This window comes from Aphelocoma coerulescens, chromosome 1A (genome assembly GCF_041296385.1).
Source record: "Aphelocoma coerulescens isolate FSJ_1873_10779 chromosome 1A, UR_Acoe_1.0, whole genome shotgun sequence".
NCBI classification, from domain to species: Eukaryota; Metazoa; Chordata; class Aves; order Passeriformes; family Corvidae; genus Aphelocoma; species Aphelocoma coerulescens.
The window spans coordinates 6,684,181-6,705,138 of record NC_091014.1 but is presented as its reverse complement, the minus strand read 5'-3'; the positions used below and the strand labels follow the sequence as shown (position 1 = coordinate 6,705,138).

At 39.2% G+C, this 20,958-nt stretch overlaps 1 protein-coding gene across 6 annotated transcripts in view; it reads left to right on the top strand.

Moving 5' to 3' along the window:
• USP6NL (USP6 N-terminal like) overlaps positions 1-20,958 on the top strand; it is a 112,500-nt gene that overhangs the window by 49,045 nt on the left and 42,497 nt on the right. For all 6 annotated transcript variants that reach the window (XM_069034750.1, XM_069034770.1, XM_069034776.1 and 3 more), the window contains 2 exons: positions 3,265-3,338; positions 5,701-5,783. In XM_069034750.1, coding sequence (XP_068890851.1) covers positions 3,265-3,338; positions 5,701-5,783 — 157 coding nt within the window. The remainder of the gene's footprint in view (positions 1-3,264; positions 3,339-5,700; positions 5,784-20,958) is intronic.

Genomic DNA, 20,958 nt, shown 5'->3' with positions numbered 1-20,958 from the left:
TTAGATGGAATTGTTTCCTGTATAATCTGTAATGCTAACTTTTAATTAGTAAATTTAATCATACTTGTGTTGTATCTTTAACTGCTTTCACTGAGATAACACAATAAAACTGATAAGACTTTTGGATAGCAGTTATTTGTCTTCAATTTCATAGTGATGTATTTTCGTGCCGAAGACTTTTTTTTGTTCCCATATTTAGCTTTTACTTTATCAGGAATCACTGTGTAATTTATAAGTTTGAGATATTTAAATATTTCCTCTTATAAGAAAAATCATGTTTAATGCTTATCTCCCAAAATATAACCTCTTGTCCCTATCTCAGGCTGTTTTCCGGGGTTTCAGTATTGATGGATTAGTGAAGTATTGAACTATCTCAGTGCAGCTGGAAGGTTAAGATGATTCTGGCAGAAAGCAAAGAGGATTACTTTAAAGGCAATGAATATGATAATTTACACACTAAATGTAATTGAATTGTCATGAGACACAGAACATGCCAAATTTTGATTCACACATTGCTTATGCAGAGGAAGGGATGGTAAGCCATGGCCACGTTTTCAGCATATATCAGGAACTTGCTTTCTGGTGCAAATACAGTTTGGCATTCTTTTAAGCAAAAGTTCAAACTATTTTTGAGCTTGCACTCTTACTCTATCTGCATTGTTGAAGATCTGTGCATGTCCTTTTGAGCACATTTTAAAATAAAAATATAAGCCATTTTTAGTTTAAAAAATGTATCAACTACATACTATGTGAATGTACTGACTATTGTGTATTACAGTATTATCCACTTACGTTCAGCCACTCTTTCACTCTTTCTCAAATCTAATCTCTCTTTTGCCTGAAAGTTAGTGATAGGACTTTTCCCCTATTTCTTGAAGCTCAGCAGCAGGTGTACTTCAAACAAGGGAGCTTTTCCCCCACATCTGTCCATTGGAGAAGTGGAGATTAGGGTCAAGCAGTACTTAAATTTGCTGAAGGGAATATCAGGTTTCTAAGGAAGTTAGAAGTTTACTTTTTAAAAACCCATAATTGGTCTTCTGTAAAGACTTGTTATAAGCACAGATCTGTCTTACAAAAGAAAGCACAATTTAATTTTGGTTACAGTTCCTTTATCTTCTCACTATGAAAGTAAAACCAGGGTTCATCCACTGCGTTTTGTCACTGTTGATTTGGTAGCTTTAGTGGACATTGTCAGTTTAGTAGACACGCTATGCCAGCTAGTAAAGATTAGGAGCCAGATTGTTGTAGTTGTGCTGGAGGAGGAGATAGTGCTGAAATGTCCTGGCAGTGGTGTGAAGTTGTGTCCGTGCCCTTTCGCGGGACGAGGCTGGGGAGGGGCTCTGGAGGGCTGTGGGGGGGTGTGGGAGCTGTGCCTTGGTCAGAGCTCACGTGGGCAGCGGGGTCACAGAGCCCTGCAATGGCTGTGACAGAGCCCTGCAATGGCTGTGAAGCTGTGTCAGAGAAAGCACACCTGCGACCAAAATGCTTTGTGTCTTGAGTCCTCTTCAGGCTTAGGAATAAATGTGGATTTGGCACCTGGAAGCAGGGGAGGAGCAGTGTTCTGCTTGGACAAACCAAAGTGTGAGCGATGTGAAATTATTCTACTCACCTCATACCTTACAGGGAGGAAATTATTTATCTGTGTGGTGGCTCAGAGATGTAAAGCTTCCAAATATAGCAGATTGAATTATTTGTTTATTTATTTATTTATTTCCCCTCAAATAACTGTGTAAGTACATGTGTGCTGGTTCTGCCACACACTGGAAGAAATGACAGAGCTCTGTGTCCTTGCTAATAAACCAGGGGTAATATGATTGGGAAATGATGCTGGCCAGGAAAAGGGGACCAGGTGAGGGTAACAAAGTGTGACTTCTGGGGATCATAAATGAAAGATTTATAGAAGCAGCCAGATTTTCCCCTAGGGGAAGCTTGGGACAAGCAGTGCTGTTGTCTGAATGCTGGTGCTTGTGTCTGTGGTGGGTCTTGTGTCTGTGGCGGGTCACATTGAGGTTCTCTTTGCGTTCCCCTGGAGAAACTTGGAGTGAAAGGAAGCAGAGACCATGCTAAATCTAACAGATGTCTTAGAAGGCCACCTTGGCACAACTTCTTGTCTAAATGTGGAGAAATGTGTAGGCAAACTTTATTAAAGGAACACTAGGTTTGAACAAATAATTGTGTTGATGTCATACAGTAGAAAACTGTAATATCTGATCTGTTTTTCTGTTTCATGGCCCAGATGGTTGGTATGTACAATTCTTGAAGTTCGTTATGTTGCCATGAACTAGACAGTGAAGAAAAAAACACATGCTTGGAGTTATTTTTGTAACAGTGTTAGGTTGAAATATATTTTAAACCTTTTAAAATCTGTGCTTTATCTGAAGTTCATTGCTTTTTAATAATCAAAAGAAATCAACTCTTGAATCTTTCACAAACTTACTAATTAAGGCTGATTTACCTCATTGGTTTGATATAATTACATTTGGGATACTGAAGTACATGCTGTTGTTGGGTACTCGAAACAGCAACTTTTCCTTCCTTGGTGCTCTCTGATCCTGTCCATTTTCTAGAGATAGTCTCTGCTCAGGGAACAGGACTTACCAAAACTTGAACTCCACTCATGTACTAAGTGCTGCATCTGCAGTGTCCTCATGTCTAATGCTTACTCACACATTGTTTTTGTTCTTGCTTGTCAACCTTCCTGTTGTCATATCCTTACACTTCTTCCAGCTCGGGGTTGCCCAAGGTGCAGTTCTGACACTGTAACACCCCCCTTCCCTGTTTTCTGAGAAATAAGTTTTAGGCAATTTCTAAGAAGAAGCCATGCAGTATTTCTTCAGTATTCTAATACCTCTACAAATCCTGTAAATAGTTCACACATTTGTTTTAAGCCAGCAGTGAATGTTTCAGCTTTCTCTGACTATTAGAATGTGGAATTGCCAGCTCTAATGGCTTTTAGTACTTTCTTCAGTCCTTCATTTAGTGGGTTGTGCAGAATTATTTTTTTACTGTATTTAATATCTGCATTGGTGGAAAATCAGAAATATTCTCAACTCAGCAATTAAGATGCTGTGCAGTAACTGTACTTTGCTTTGAGCAGTATTCAAGACATGCACCAAGGTCATATTTTGCTTTGACACAATAGTTTTGGCATTTCTCCATTGAAGTAGTCTCCCTGAAGTTGAAGTTTATTTTTCAAGTATTTGGCTTCAGTTCTTTGTTCACAAGGGAGAAAATCTGAACAGCATTATTTTAATTCCTCTACAGGTGCAGATGCTGAGCAGGATGCTGCTATCAAACTTGCCCAGGAACGAGCAGAAATAGTTGCCAAGTATGACAGAGTAAGTGAACTTGTTAATAATTTAAAAGACATTTTATAATGAATTTTAGTAATATGTCTGTTTAAAAACTGAATCATTATTCCAGCTAGCTGTTGTTCAAAATACTCTGTCGGGTACTAATCTGATGTTTAATGATACACTGGCCTCTGGGTGAATTAAATTCTCCCTCCATGGGGGATATTCTGGATAATGACTCAATCAACTAATTTTTCAGGTGCATAGCAAGTTACTTTGGGACTATTTCAGGGAGTGTATTGTATTAGAAGTAGTGAAAGTGGGGTGTTTGAGGATGCTCATTGTATCTATTAGATCAGAAAGACTCTCATTTTACTTTTTATTTATTTGGTTATAGTAGTAGAAACACTGAAATCATTGCAGAAAAAGTAAAAGATGAGTGAGTTGTATGGTTTCTAATATTGTTACGGAGAACTAATGAAATGCCCTGGTCATGTCATGTTGTTCTTGGACCCCTGTCAGGACAAGCCTGGCACAGAGTATACCTAGACTGCTTACACTGTAGTCAGGTATTTTTGTACCACTTACAGACTTTATAAGTGTCATTGGAGTACTGAGCAATACTTGTGTTTGTAGAGTTCATGAAATGTTTTATTTGCCAGACTTGCTGGTGTTTGCACAGTGTGTGCAGGTGAGTGAGTGGATCACCTTGGAATAAAGAAAACATGCTCCTGTCTGGCCAGCTGACACCACACGCCCCTCAAAGCTTCTCTGTCACTGCCATCCTCAGCTGGGCAGGGGAGAGAAAATAGAACAAAAGGCTTGTGAGTTGGGATAAGGGTAGGGGAGAGATCCTTCACCAATGACTGTCACGGGCAAAGCAGACCTGACTTGAGGAAATCTGTTTAATTTCTTACCAATCAAATCAGAGTAGGATAATAAGAAAATAAAAACTGAATCTAAAACATTTTCTCTCTACCTCTCCCTTCTTCCTGGGCTTAACTTTGCTCCCAGTTTCCTCTACCTCCTCCACCCGAGCGGCGCAGGAGGATGGGGAATGGGGGCTGTGGTCTGTTCATCCCACGTTGTTTCTGTGGCTCCTTCCTGCTTGGGGGTTTGTCTCCTTAAACTCTTGCCTTTTTCCAGTGTGGGGTCCTTCCCACAGGCTGAAGTTCTCCATGAACTTCTCCAGTGTGGGTCCTTCCCATGGGTTGCAGTTCCTCATGAGCTGTTCCAGCACTGGTCCCTCCCACAGGGTCAGTCCTTCAGGCACAGGTGCTCCAGTGCAAGTTCCCCATGGGGTCACAAGTCCTGCCACCAAACCTGCTCCAGTGATGGGGTCACAAGTCCTGCCACCAAACCTGCTCCAGTGATGGGGTCACAAGTCCTGCCACCAAACCTGCTCCAGTGATGGGGTCACAAGTCCTGCCACCAAACCTGCTCCAGTGATGGGGTCACAAGTCCTGCCACCAAACCTGCTCCAGTGATGGGGTCACAAGTCCTGCCACCAAACCTGCTCCAGTGATGGGGTCACAAGTCCTGCCACCAAACCTGCCCCAGTGATGGGGTCACAAGTCCTGCCACCAAATCTGCTCCAGTGATGGGGTCACAAGTCCTGCCACCAGACCTGCTCCAGTGATGGGCTGGGCTGTGAGCAGCAGCAGGTCCACTTTGGAGCTGGCTGACTTTGTCTCTGTTGGATGTGGGGGAGGCGTCCAGCAGCTTCTCAGAGAAACCACCCCTGGAGCCCCCTGCTACTAAAACCTGGCCCCACAAACCCAGTACACTTCGTGTTCTGAGTGGTGGCCTGATTTCATACCCAGTAACCTGTGCATAGCCCATACCAGATGTAGATAGGGCTGAAATGGAGTTAAACTTCTGCAGACCTTTTGCAAGATTGGCAATTGGAATAGAAGAGTGGGACATGAATGAAGGCATCACTGAGGGGAAACTCAGTGCTGCATTGTTTGACTGCTGCTGCAAGTCAGCATGGACCTTAATTCAGGACTGTTGACAGGATGTGCTCTTGCAGGTGATTGTTCAGGAAAGATGGACTTTGAAAATGAAACGAGTAGAAGGCACTCTGTGGGGACCTTGATGGATTATTGTGGAGTTTAACAACAGGTGTGGGATTACTATGACTCTGGTTGAAATGTATTCTGTGTACAGCAGTGACCAAAAGATACTTCCTGTGATGAAAATTCTGTTCATAAGGGCTGGGAGAGGTGTGCTGCTCTCCTTTTTCCTGGCTGGTCAGTTTAGGACTGGTGTTCTCCTCCCCCTCCTCTAACTTCCTGCCACCATGTCCCAAAGGTTATGCTTTGAGTGGTTAAATGCTGTCTTAATTGTATTAATATATTGTGTCATAAAACATCATTTGGCTTCTTATTTTTTCCTTTCCCTTTAGGGACGTGAGGGTGCTCAGATTGAACCGTGGGAAGATGCTGACTACCGTCTTTACAAAGTCACAGACAGATTTGGGTTTCTACAGTAAGTAGCAAGCTTGGAAAGAAAATAAGATTAAAAGTTTGCTACTATTAATATTCAGGCTCTTTATTGTATTACCTATTTGGTGAAAGTATTATTATGCCTTTTAATAGATATTTTGGCAACTGCTGTGTAAGTGTTACTACTGGCTAATCTTTCACTGTGCTTTTCAGTTCAGTTTCTATCTGTTTTTTTATTTCTGTAATTTGATCCTGCATAGGGAATGGAATTCCTATTTTTAAAACAGGAATAGTTTAAAATAGTTTTAAAATCTTCGGGAATGAAAATTGATAGTCTACAAAAAAGATATTTCAAGCTGAATTGCAGATAAATTTTGGCTGTGAATAACTTAGTTGGATGTAAACAAACTTGAAGTTCTTGGAAGGATTTATAAAACTTTTGTTAAAATTTTTATTTTTCAAAAGATCCCAACACATTAAGGTTACTCAATGGTTGTATACAAGCAACAGTGTATCTCAGTCCTTCAAAGATCTTTTGGCTGTATGTATTTTTTAACCTTACTGAAATCTCTGCTGATTTGGGACCTAATGTTGAATCTTAACTTTAAGTCAGAAAATGCCAGAGTCCAGATGCAGTTCCCCTATATAGGTGCCTCCATTGTAACATAATCTGTTCCTTTTTGGCAAACAGAAGATTAGAGCATTAAATTGTATTAGGGTTTTTGTGTTTGGCATATGTAAATATCCAGCTTGCAGAAACTGAATACAAGCTGACTTGCTGCTTTTGATAATATTAGGACTCTCTGATGTTCTTGATGTTTGACATTTTTGTTTGAATACATGAAATGCAGTTTAAATCCAGAAAAATCAGTGATAAGTGGAAAACTCAGTAATAGCCATGTAATTTATAGTACTGAGAAGGGGGATGTGTATGTTCTGTTTTTTGGGGGCTTTTTTTCCCCTCTCTTCCTTCCTTTTTGCAATGTTACTGTTTTTACAAGCTGTCAGTTAAAAAGTCATCTTTACCTGCAGACTGCTTGTGCTTCATTGGGGTGAGTTAATCTGATGTGTGACATGCAGAGAGATGTGTTTTACACACAGAGGTCCTTGTGTTGGTAAACCACAGCAGCAGCACCACTGCCTGGTGGTGTAGCTGCAGTAGTAGCACTCCTAATAGAGAATGGATGTCGGAGTTACTTTATTTCTTGGGCAGAAGTAATGGAAGCCACCGCAGGGCTCACCTCAGACTTTGGTATCCTTGAGAGCTCCTGAACTTTCCCTGTTACTTGTATTGTGATACTTGCATTTTTATGTGTAAGGCATAGAAGGTTGTTACTCAAGTCCTCTCCAGTTGCTGCTGCTGTCAGTCATTACCCCAGACCTCTTCCCCAGGAACATCTTTATGCACCAACGCAGAATTAATTTTCTGTATAACAGTGAACTTCAAGGGATGAAAGCTGAAAGATTTAAATTACATAAAGACTGCACAGGTTAGCAGTGTATGCAGATAATCTCTTCACTAATTGTGCCTATTTGTAGCTTGTCCATGTCTTGTTACAGGGCAGACTTCACCTGGGAGTGTTCTCGAGGCTGCTTTATGATTGTTTAAGATAAATTCATTGCAAATGATATTTTCCTGAGAAGCAAAATCTCTCCTAATAGAAGAAATATCATTAGAATAAACATATCAACTGTCTTGCCCTGAAATGACAATTTATACTGCACTATAGATTTTAACTGTGGTCTGGGTCATCTGTGCTGTCATACTGGACCCTGCTGTGTCTGAAAGAAACTTCTGTTCTATGAGAGTTTGAAATGCAGCAGGACATACCAAAAGCCTCAAAAGGTTATCATCCCTGAGACCCACAATTCCTTACAACCTATCAGGTGTTTACAGTGTAAATTAGCAAACAGGCTGATGCACATTGAAAACAAAATCTGGGAGCAGTACCAAATTTACAGTGCCCTAGTTAATGTCTGCAGGGATTTGTAACCTTGCTTGTATTGACATCTTAAAATACTAAGTAGCTGAGAGATGTCTTTTATATCAGAAGGGTGCTGGGTGTGAGGAGCCAGACAGAAAATTAGGGCTTGTTTTCTCAAGTACAGTAGGCTTTGATTACTATCAGTAGTTTTCTCTTTTTCCTTGTCTGTGTCCCGTTTGCAGCTTTCCTTGGCTTTGTGAAGGGGCATTCAAAGTTCAGTTGATTGCTGATAGGGCAGAAAAGATAATTTTGAGGGAATGAAGCACTCAGGCTGCCTGTGTAACTTGCTACTGGGTAGAAGATGGGAGAATGTAAAGACTAGAGACATTAAAAGAGTAGTTTTGGTCTAGATCTGCAATTCTTCTGGTGTCCCAGTGTCCTTGTTTGTGTGTTAAAGTGGGAATTTGTAAACTTGAGGAACCTGAAGACTTAACACTTCTACTGTCTTCCTGCAATACCTGTAGAAGTGAAAAAATAGCTGAGTTAATACCTAATGAGTTTAGGGAACAAGAAAGTATGTTCAGTGAGAAGTACCAGAGCATTATAATAATGAGACTTATTTGAAATGAGTAAAGGGAAGTTTTAGGGGGAAGTTGGATGTGGGACAAAGGTTTTCAGCAAAGCTAAGCTGTGAAAAAACCTGTGGGGAGCCCAAGGGGACTGTCTCCTGAAATGTTTAACACCAAAGTGTACAGAACAAAATACAGCCATGAGGAGTTTGTTCAGTGGCACTGACTAAATTGTAGGAGCTATGAGCTACTCTGCTGAAAACATAAATTGTACAGTAGAGGCATGCAGGAACCAGGAAGAGTGAAACTCTCGTTACTGGCTAAAACGTAGAAAATTTGGCCTTTACCAACTACTGTTGTTGCAAGGCTATAAGAAACTGGTGGGTTGTTGTTTATTTAAGCCATGTGGTGTTGCAGGCAAAGCAGATTCAACTTGGGGATTTTTTTTTCATAACTTACTGCCAAATAACATGACATTGTGCTTGCTGATTTGGATGCTGGGTAGGAACACTCCAAGCTGTAACACTTGAACAGGCACCTAGAGGAAACACCTGTCTCCCCTCTGCCTCCAGGACAAATTTCCCTTGCTTTTTGTCATGGTTACCCTTGGATCACCCCAGTTCCTTCGGTGAGGTGGCAGGCAGTGCAGGAGCTCCTGCACACATTGACTTCTTTCTGCTGCTCCTGGCTTCTTACTTATTTTCACCTACTGCTCCTTGTCTTACATGTCTTTCCCCACCCAGGCATGGTGTGCCTCCCGCTGAGAGTACATCTCCAGTCATGCTCTCAGCATCCCCTTCCACGTGTCTCTTCTGTCTCTCCAATTAGCATTGTTCCTCTTAATTAATACAGTCTTTTTTCTGCCAAGTGCTGTTGGTCTTCCTCAGTGACACCTGGTATACATGGAATAGTATATTGAATTAATACAGCAATTAAGTAAATTAAATATTCCTATTACATGGAATAGCCTATTAAAACTTCACTCTTCACTTTTGTAATATTTCTTTCAGAGAATCCCATGTCAGGGAGCTTGTCTTAGTCATGACCACAAGTATTGACAGAGCAGACCAGCATATTTTATACAAGTGCAATGTGGTTACCAATAAACCTAAAAATATTTAAAGAAAAAAAAAAAGTCACTAATATCCCTTCCCCAGAAAACCTCAGTCATGGTCCTTATTCAGTGCAATTTATTTTCCAGTAAAAATCCTGCTGCTGATTTCATGTGACAGTGCAGGAATGCTGAGTAGTCAGGCTGATGTGAAAAGTGCCATTCAGTTTTAAAAGGAACATTTTTTCCTCTGAAGTCTAGCACCAGTGTCTGTATATACAATCTGCCACTGTTTTGATAAGATTAGATATTCTTTTCTAGAAAGTGCAGGAGATGGGTGCTTCGTGCTGTGCCTGTAGCTGATGGAAGTCTAGCAAACCATCTTGGGGGACTCCTGGTGGGCTCAGATAAGCCTTGGCCTGTAATAGATGACTTTTGCAATCAAGCATTTCAGGAATGGGAGAAATGCCGAAGATCTCTTCACAAATAGTCATAAAAAAACCCTGTTTTGGCTGTTTTTGGAAATGAAAAAGGCAGAATATGTTTGATATTCATAAAAAACAAGGGGTTTGTTTGCTCAGTTTTTTATTGTTTTTTTTTTCTTCTTATTTTTGGATATGTTGTATCTTTTTGGTCAGCATTGTGTGAATTTTGACCCTACACCCCCCAAAAAAGCAGTTCCTCTCTGTCCTGTCTTGGAACCTGGCTAAATTTTAAAGCAAATGTCATCAGTATTTTTACTGTGGACTCTTCTCTTGTCAGCCGTTTTCTTTACCTTGTAGATACTTCTACTTGCATTTTTTCTAGCAGTCATTGATAAGGGAATAATTTCAGGGAAAAAAACCTAAAGGAGTTTCTGAGTGTCTTGAAGCTCATAGCAGGCATTCCAGTAATGCCTCGGGATCTGGGATTTCCCCCTTCCCCTTCCTTGAATTCCTTAGTTGATTTTGGTGCTGCTTTGGAATGGTTAAAAAAGCTACTAGAATAAATACCTTATTCCTTTTGGTGGTGACAAGTTCCCTACTACACAACTAAGAATGTTTTAAAAGGTATTTTATTTTTTGAAACTGACAGTTTATGTAATATCTGTATTGATTTGTCTATTTAGAAGTGACAAGTTTATGAGTTATTTTTATAGCTAAAAAGTTATTAAAGGTCTTAAGACAGTAAAAGAAAGCAAGAAATTCAAATGACAGTCAATATTTTTATAAGTAAATAAGAATTTAAGCTTTAACTGACTGTCATTGAAGCACATACTTAAAGATGTATTTTTCTTGAATATATCCTTGTATTTATTTTTTGTGAAACTCTCCAGTTATCTACAAGAGCAAAACAGCTTTATTCCCTCCCCTTCCTCCCTGCCCCACATAATGTTAAGGTTGAATGGTCACAAGAGCATTGTCTGATTGAAGTTTGCAAAACAGCCCAAACTTTGTACATGATCCTGAAGTAGGGTAGAAGCTGAGAACAGCATTTTGCAATTGTGAAGGTCAACACCAGTTTAAAGAGCTGATCCTCTTCGGAGCCTTTCAACACCAGGCCAAAAGTCAGAGCAGGATAAGCCAGACTGCCTCAGTGTCTTCCTAGGATGGCACAGAAAGCTAAAATTTGAGCCAATCTGAACAGCATCTTCCTGCACTTAGGTCACCACACTAATATACCCCTGGTCAATGCACTCCAGGTCCTGAGAGGCTTTGGACTGAAATCTGTGAAGCATTAAACAACATCCCCCTGAGGAAGAAACATCAGCAAGGTTCATTTGTTTGGTACCTGTTGGAATTACTGATTTCAGTCCTTCAATCAGATGGTGGCCACGCAAAAGTATTTAAAAAAAATAAAATGTCCCACACGTTTCATTTTTAGCTGGCAATTAGAATTTACATTATAAGGTCTTATATAAGCATCTTTGTGTGTGTATATTCTTGGTGATTCTTTTATATTTCTCTCTCTGTACATCACCCATCTGTGAGGGAGGTGTTCAGTTTTCTTTTATAACAAAACTGTTCAAGGCCACAGTTTTGTTTTTCTAAGTAAAATAAAAATAATACTGGTTTTTGGAATTTAGGGCAGGTACAGCTCAAGTCCTCATTGGGAAATCTGGATTCTGACTCTGACTAATATATATTAAAGTGTTTTAAGTGTTCACACCTTAACAGTTACGAAGTAAAAATGGCAGAAGAAACTGCAATTTATTTACTGCAACTTTACAAGAACTTTTTGCTTTCCATTGTTCCCTGATGAATGCCAGTCACGGAATTGTTCTGGTAACTTTGTTGATGAGCTGTGAAAATCAATGCAGCCATGACATGATTCAAAAAATTAAAAAGTACTTTTATTTCTTCTGCCTGCACTGTAGGAGTTCTTTTCAGACTTCGTTATCATCAAGGTTTGTGTTAACTTAGAGTAATAATTGTTATCTTATAGCAGTAACCAGTATTGTCAGATTTTGTGTTCTGACTTGGGTGATTCAGTTTAAACATGTTTTTCCTTTTACTGCCTGCTCAGTAAATGGAAACTGGGGATGTATATTTACTGTGGCAGATGCTCTTATGGTGATAAATATTCCAGGATCAGCATAGTGAGATTGGGCAGATTGGAGGTTTATTTTGCAATGTTGTTTATGTGGGTTTTTATCCCCTAGAGAATAAAGAGTGGTACAATAGAACTACTAGTGGTAGAAAATACAGATGTGTTCTGCTCCTCACCCCATTCATGTGGCTCTCTCCAAAATTTGGGTTAGATTCTTGTGCTACTCTTACAGTGGCTCTGTTCTGATCCTGATGGAATTGTACCAGTTCACAGCAGCTGAGAATGTGACTCATACTCTTAGTCTTTATCCCATGAGCCTGTTAAAGCAGTGAACACGTTTTGAGAGTAGTTTGCTAATGATGGAGATTATCACATTGCCAGGGGCGTTTTTCAAATACCAGAATTTATTATTTCTTTTGCTGAGATAGAGACCTACCTGCTCTTTTCCATCAAACTTCACTCTTTAAAAAACCCTGCATTTTTATTAGCTCTAATGCATTTCTACAGCATGCTCCAAAAACGAATTAGGGGAGCAAGGAAAGGGAGAGCTCAGTCAAGGATTGAGATACTCCATTAAATGCCTCCAAATAAAACTATTGATTACTTTTTTCCTCCAGTGTTATTATTTTACCCTGAGCTTTTTGATAGGGAGCAATATGATGAGCAACCGTTTATCCCCTCTTGGATTCTATTTCTTGGTAATTTGAATGTGGCCTTGCTGGAAAATAGTCTTTATCTCTGAAGTATTCTGTGTGCATTCCTTAATATTTTTTTCCATGTGCCTGTTGAACCACATGTCCATAAGCAATAACTCTTGCACAGCACTCCCTGCTGATTTGGGTGGGTACACGAGTGAGTTCTCTCCAGATAAGAGCTGTAAGGACAGGTCTCTGAGGGTTCTTGGCAGCAGCAGAAGTTATGCTGAGATTTTGGGTAATAGCAGTTAAAAAAAGAAGCATGGTTAATGTAATTTGGCAATAATCAAAGTAGCATTCAAAAAATAGGCCTTTTATATGATTTTAGTTTCAAATTTTTAGTAGGAGAGACATAGAACCATCAGGGTTGGAAGAAACAAGCTCATTAAGTCCATCAGTACACCCAGCACCATCACTGTAACCCCATAACCACTAAACCACATCACCCAGTGCCAGATCCAGAAGCCTCTTAAACACCTCCAGGGATGGTGACTCCACTGCCTCCCTGGGCAACCTGTTCCAATGCCTGACCACCCTAAGAGTGAAAAATTTTTTTGTAATACCTGATCTAATCTCCTCTGTCTCAGCTTAAGGCCATTTCCTTTTAAGGCCATTAAATCTGCATCGGAGTTTAAGGAAGGAGCTCCAAGGCTGCTGGAAGAGTTGCAAAGTTACTGTTCACAGTGACATGGAACCACAATTCGTAATTTTCTAGGCACAGTAAATACTGCCAAACATGTTAAGTGATGTGGTGATGTGCTAAAATGGCAATGAAATGTTTATTCTGAAGAGTTCAATTATAAATGTGAATCTTACTGCATTTTATTTATCCTGGTCATTCAGCAGGGACTTGCTGTCATTTTCCTCTTCTCAACTTTGTGAGACAGGGTCAGACCCTCTTGTCGGGAGAGTGGCTAAACTCTTCCCTCCCTTGGGAAGAAGTGTGCCAAGTTCAGCCTCTTTCAGCTGCCAAAGTCAAATATTTATTAAAAAAAAAGTTCAGATCTCTCTTTTTAAAGAAAAGTTGTGTTTCTCTTCTCTTTCTCCTAAATATATGAATATGCCTCATTTTGACTGTCTAGAAGTTTTATGTGGCATTATAAAGATTTACCATGGGAACTCCAATGAATTCTCTTCTCTTCACTGGAGTTTTGCTTTATGTGTCATGGATTCTGCCTTCAAATATGTGATAACACTTGCCTTGACTGATTTTGCTGCGAAATATTCATTGCTAATCATATTGAGGAACTGCTGTTAAAAAAAACCCCAACCACAAATTTCAGCTCTATTTAACATTCGTTCCTTTTGCCCTAATATACCCTGAGGATATTATCTTTATTTAAGGAGAGAAGTGGTAGTTTTCTTGGGTTAGTAATTGAGATTCAGAATGCTTTTTTTAGGTCCATCTTCCTAGCATTAGACAAATCCTTTCTTTTTTTTTTTCCTTTGCATGCTTCCACAGGAACTACTTCTAAAATAATATTTTAATTGTATTTCTGTGTGACAAAACCTGTTTTGAAAACACAGCAAACCCACTGTTTTTCAGTTATGGAATTCCTGATAAGTTGAAATGAATCCCTGCTTACTATGCCATTGTGAAGTGGTGAGGCTGTGTCAGAGACCAGGGTAAATGGGTAGTTTTATTTAAACATCCCTGACAGTGGAAGAGTACATTGGACCTGCTGTAAAATTTCCTTAGTCCTGTCCATTCTGACTGAGTTTACAGCTCTGCTTCCTTGATGGACAATGAACATTTTTCTCTGAATCTGTCTGCACTCGTGGTAGTGGTTGTGTTGTGACTCTTCTCTTTGCATTAATGCATTTGAACTTGTGTTCAAAAGCATGAGATGTCCGTGGCAATTTGCAGTATTTTCTTCCTTAAAGCGAGGTCTTATTTTGCAAGAGCATGTGGTCAGAAGTGTTGCTTTAGAAGTTGTTTTGGTTACCACCAGGAACTCTTCAGTGCCTTTGTTGTTCACTTTTTCTCAGGCTTGCTACTTTCACAAGTATTCTTTGTCAGCCTGATGGTGAAAATTGGTTGTTTATTCAAAGCTGTTTCCGGAAAATTGTCTAAACCAGACCTAGCAAAGGGAGAGGAATCAGCCCTTCTCTCAGATAGTCACCTGTGAGCTTTACAGCTGTATATATTTGCACATCACTTGTGCATTTAGTGGTAGGACTTCACCAGGAGGAGGAAGTGCCTTGAAGTTACGTGTCTAGAAGTTACCAATGAATTTTTCTGTGATTTGGACTGTGAATTTAATTGTTTTTGCAACTGTATTTAAGATGATGTTCTCTTTATTTTTTGTCTTCCCTTTCCCCTTGTCTTATCATGGTGATCTAGTGTGTGGTTCTTCTCTTATATTCCCTTCATGCAGGTCCTTCCTGTGGAAGGAAGAAGTGTTCTGTTGTTATTTTGTGTAACTCAGAATGGTATGGTCTTGTTTTTCCTTCCTAAAACTGTATCACAGTGTTAACCCATTTCTTTGGCTTGGCTTTATTCTAAGCTTGTTCTTAGGACTAGAGTTGAAATTTGAATTTTATATCCATTCTTTCAGCTGAGGTAGTCCAGGCTGTCAGTGCAGCAATCCTCTGCAGATACAGAAGGAAATGAGGTGAATGCAATCCTGCAGATTTGATGGCAAACACAAAAATAAGCTGCAGGATAATTCCGCCAACTGAGGACAAATAATGTGTTTTTTTGTTAACAGCTGCTGCTACTTGATTTGAGTAAAAGATCACCCACTGTGTACTAGGAATTCATAAAGTACTTCCTTTTATGAAAAGAGCTATTAGGTAGCAGAACTGAAAAAAATGATTGAGTACGTTAATATAGTTTAATTTATACAACGTTCACAAAGCGATATGCAGTGGTTTTGAGTTACTGCTTAAGCTTTAAAACATAAGTATTTAGCATAATCATTATTACCTCGTATATTTCCTACTAAATTTTGCATTTATAGAAGATTAAAGTAACTGAATGTAGGAAATGGCCAGAGTGTGTTTAACTGGCACAGATTAAGGATGCTAAAAGGGGGGACAGTGTTTAGAAGTGCAAAGATGCTGCTACTCTAGACCCAATGAAGGACCCACCAAAACGGGATTCGAGACCACTGACGTTTATTTCCTGAAAGAAGCAAGTGTAGGTACATAGTGCTGTGAGCTTCAGCAGTGAACAAGTATATGTTGCTGGAACAATACCATCTTAGTTAATTTATGTTGGAATAAGCTTTGCATAGCGCAGGAATTTGAATGCAGATGAAGCTGCCAACATGCAAACCATGGATCGCTGTTAATTTATGGCGTAAGTGATCTGCACGGGAAGTAACCTTCAAGCGGTACTTCAAAGCAGGAGATATGTGTTTAAGGAGAAAATCCTAGGTGTTTTAGACATTTATCAAATGTAAATTAGAAGCAAGGCATTCTCTTTCATTTTGCCTTTTAGACTCTAGAGAATTTTAAGGTAGCTTAGACTAATTTTTTTCTTTCTAAAAAAGAGATTCTGAGAAGACATTTTTAACCTCAGTGTTCACTTATGTACAATTAAAGTGATATCAAAAATCACTAGAAATGCTGATGTGCTCAATTAAGCCTATTATAGATTTTCTCAAAGGTTTTCTGATTCCAGGCTGGGAAAACTTTCAAGTTTGCATATAGAACATGTCTTTTCACTAAAAACACAGGAAAACACATTTTTAGCATTTGGCAGTGAAAACACAGTTCTATGTTTTTTTCCTATGAATTTCTTGATAATTTTTCATATTGGAAGTAAAAATTTTACAGCAAAGTCATCTTCTCCCATGCAGCAGAGTACTTTACTAAAAAGTCACCATTTTGAGATTTAGTTGATTTTGATAAAACTTTTGATTTTATTTTATCTCTCACAGTGTGCATTGCTTGAGACTTTCTGGACAGGAGCTACATGTTCATGGCACTGTGCTGTGCAAATTGGCAGCGACATCCACAGAATCCACAAATAATAATTGCAAATAAAACCTAGTCACAAAATCACATGTGGTCCAACCTTTTGCCAGCATTAAATTCTTTCTTGCAGCATGTTTCCTGGTAATTATATTGTGGAATATCACATTGGCTTATCCCATATGTTAATTAATTGCTTTGGCTTGCTTATGAATTTTAATAAAACTTCTGAAAGCTGTTTTTTTAATCTGCTGTAGTCACTACCCCCATACTGTGCAGAGGTTGTTCGGTGAAAATTCCAAGTGGATGATTACAGTAGCAGAGCTCCAATTATTTTGAGAGACAGACTCAATCAAATTTGTGAGTTTGTAAGTAAATTGTGAAATACAAAGAAGGAAGCGAGCCACAGAATTTTGTATGTGAAAAACAACAGCTTTCTTACCTTCTCCTTAACATTTTCAGAAATCTTTCCCATATATTATTGGCTTTGAAAAGAACACTTTTGCTTTAATTTCCTTTCAAAAGCTGGAAGATTAAAGCAATATTCATAGTCAGGATTCCTCTGAAAATTGCGTTGAAGGTGTGATTCTGTTGCAAAGCGCTGTTGTACATATCCATAATACCACATATTGCCCAGACAGCTTTATGTGCCATGTATCAGACACTGAGGGGGAGGCAGACCTAATGCAACACGTTGTTATGTGTTTATTGCTGTAGAATTGGTTTCCTAGTGTGAATATACTCATTTTTTTTGTATCTAGTAAAGCCATAGATTCCTACAACTCACTCCTGACAAATCACACAATTTAAAACTGTACCTATTTGGGAAGATTTTACTTTTTCCTAATACATCTGGATACTGTAATGGTGGAAGTTGTTACTTAGCAATCTGAGTTTCTTGAGTTTCATGTTGTACAGCAAGACAACTCCATTTTTACTAAAGCTCTTTGTGTTCAGACCTGTCAAGTAGATTCTTCCCCTCATACCTTACCTGTGCATGATCACTCTTACGAATTTATTTCACATCAGTTTTGGTTTTGACTTTTATACCTTACTAATGTCTTTGTGGATGTTTCACTCAAAAATTTCTTGTTCATGAAAGCTTCAAAATGATACAAATGACTGGTTCTTAATTTTTTTTTTTATATTGCCTTTAAAGTGAGTCTCCTGGGTAATAGCAAATATGTTTTCCTCATGGATTAAGAAACTTAACAGTGCATCACAAATGACAAGCTGAATGCACAGCATTTGTTTCTTTATGGTTAACTCAGTGAGACCATGAAGATCAGTGTTCTGCAAAAAACTTATCCTATGTTATATTTAAAATGTGACACCAGATATGATTTCAAAATAGTTTTCATTTAAAATGAAACTCTGTGCAGTGGTACAAGGTGAAGCTATTGCACTTAGAGTATTTTGAGGACAACATGAGAAAATAACTGAGGAATAGTGTGAGAAAACTTTTTGCATAGGCACTGCTTTACAGGTTTTATGAGGATTAAACTTTTTTAGTGGTTGTTTTACACTGAGTTCAGTAATATAGAAATATTGAATGTAATTTACTTTTTTATTAGATGACTTGTGTATATCACAGTTATTCCCACAAATGTTTCCTAATATTGAGCCTCAAAGTTCTTCACAGTGCCCTGGCCAGTTGTGTCTGGGTTAGACAGACTAGAGCAAGTAAGAGAGGGTTTTTAAGCAAGTGCTGTGTTCTGAAATAGAAATTGAGAAATAAAAGTACTGTGTAGCAAAAGATTTTGAACATTGCAATTCTTTGGGCAATTAAGCTTTGTAGTATTTGTGGTCTTCTTGTGGTCAATTTTTGTCACTTATTTTTTTCCCAGTGAAAATTTTGTTGTCAGGTCTTGTCCAGCTTGTGACTATGAAGAAATGAATTGATCCTTTGGAATTCAGTGTTCTGGGGTGATTGGTATACCAAGGTTACTGATCATTGCACTAAATACCTTCCACCCTCAACTGAAGCTGCAAAGGACAGAGGAGGCTTTACATTTCTTAAACTTAAGCCGAACTAGAAACAGGAAAATTCTGTGATTTGAATCAGCAGGGAACATACTTGGGATTTAAATACAAATGTAGGAAAGGAATAAATCTGTTGAGTGTCTAATAGAAGAAAGTCTTTCCTTGTGTTTGTATTGAAAAAATACATCGAAGTGCTGTTTAAAGATGACTGATTTAAACAGCAGCAGTGGGTAGGGGACTGTAAGCTTGTTAAGTCTTAGACTTTTCAATTTATTTCGACTACCACTGTTACTCTAGGAGGCTAATTACAACACATACTGTAATGGTCAAAGCCATAGATCTGCATATGTAATGTTCTGAAGTGACAGATATTTATGCATTTGACATAGTTTCTTTTTTTAAGTTTTCTTGAAACATTCACGAAAAGCTGTGTTAGCCATCGTGGTAGGTTTAAAGATGTAAGATCCATTCATCCCTTACAATGCAATAAAAAAAGGCATTTTCATCAAGTCCAATAAATGAACTCTTGTGTCTTTGAACTTAGAGACCTTCTCACCAGAAGGTGGAAGTTGTTCAGCCTGAAAGATGGGAAGATGGCTTTGGGCTGGTGATGCAGATCACCACCAGTGAGGACCAAGGGTGGATATCCTAAGTTCCATTCAAACCTTGGAATCCAGTATTTACTTTCTTCTAGTGAGAGGTCTTTGAGGAGCCTCCTAGTACAATGACTATCAGGCAGCTTACCGCAGTTGTGATTTGATCTTGCAGTGTTTTGCAGCTCCTAGATGTGTGGACAGTATCTTCAGTCCTTTCTCTTAGTGCTCTGTCTCCAGAGCTGCTTGGCAGTGACAGGCAGAGCCCTGAGCTGCTGTTGGGATCCTGTATGGCTGCAGCTGGGAGCTCTTGTCTTGATGGCAAGGCACAGGCCAGGCGTGGTGATTCTTAATTCCTGGCTCGTTCAACAGCTGACTTGACCTAGTTCAGATTTTACTTTAGTGTGGACAGCAGAGTGTTAAGATCTTCTTTCTGCTAAGTGAGACCTTATATCCATGACTTCAGTTAAAAGCATCCCTGTGACTCCTCTTTTGGATATCCAGGATTGTATGGTTCCAAGCTAATTATGTTAATCAGTTCTGTTCTCTCTGTATCCCCTAAATGCATATGACTTGAGCTATTAAAGGAAAACAGTCATCTTAGGGCAGGATATGGCTATATTATGTTAATATTGTTTACTACTTCCCATTATTATTTGGTGAAGTATGCAGATAAACACCATGGAGAAATGCAAGTTTACATAGACTGGGAATGGTTGGAGAAGATTCATTTTTAAAAGAAGTAATTAAGGTGTAACAATATTAGATTGGCTTGGCTGGGCTGGGAAAGGAAGGGGAAGATGCATCATTATAAAGAAAAAATAGAAGGTACAATAAAGTAACAGATTCGTAGACATCAATTGATTTTGTGTCTGTTCCTACCTAATAATAAAAAAACCTTTTAAGATTCTTCTGCGTAGAAAACACATGCACTAAATGGAACTGTATTTATTTAAAATACCTTTAGGGGCTTGAGAGGGTTTGTGTGCCTGCTCTTCCTCTCCTTCAATCCTTGCAGGGTAGATTTTAATATTTACACATAAGAGTATGTGGGCATAGTTGGTGCCATCTCATTAGTGGAGAGGGAGATCTCCAGAACTCCTGCATGTCTGGCGAGTTACTGAGCAGCCCAGGGCAATGCATTTGGCTTCTGTGCTGTTTGCCTGGTGCTCAGCATTGTCTTGGGGAATAAAAACATGGATCTGCCTTAATGTGCTGCTGTGGAGTTTCAGTGTAGCTCTGTCGTATTAGTGCAGAGCTGTACAGCTCAAAAAATAACGAGCAATGTGGGCATTAATTTGATGTTGGATTAATTTAGTGTCTGCTTCCCAGGACGTGAGGGCTGCCTTTTCCTGCTCAGGAGGTTCAGCCATGCCTTTTCTTTGTGCATTGATGGTAACTCCCAAAATTAGCAGTGAGCAATTCCTTAATAAATCACTAAAACTCCTTCTCCCTTTGTGAAAAATAGGATTTGATTAATCTTTCATGTGATCAGCTTCCATGCCAGTGTGCAGATAAGCTGTCAAGTGGTACCAGTTCAGCAGAGGAGCTGCTGTGGCCAGTGTGAGTCTGCCGGGATGTGGAGCTGTCAGATCCTTGCCTTTCACGCTGCAGGCAGCACTGGAGGAAAAAGAGTTTGTTGTGTGCACAGCCAGCTGCTGGTGTGACCTCGTAGGGCTGCGAAGAATGAGGCTGCTGTGGGAGGCTCGTGGAGGGTAGGCAGGGCCTGCAACTGTCACTAAAGAATTGGAAATTTTAAGTGATGTGAGAAGGCCTAGCAGTCTTTGTACATCAAACCAGACACCAACCACCCCAAGCAGATTGTATTAAACTGAATTTTTTCTTCCCCTTTGCTTTTTCGTTCCACTTCAAATAAGCTGAATTTCTAGGTGATACTTGGCATATAAAGGGCCTGCTTTCAGTTACTTGATTTAGTTATATGAGACTGTGCA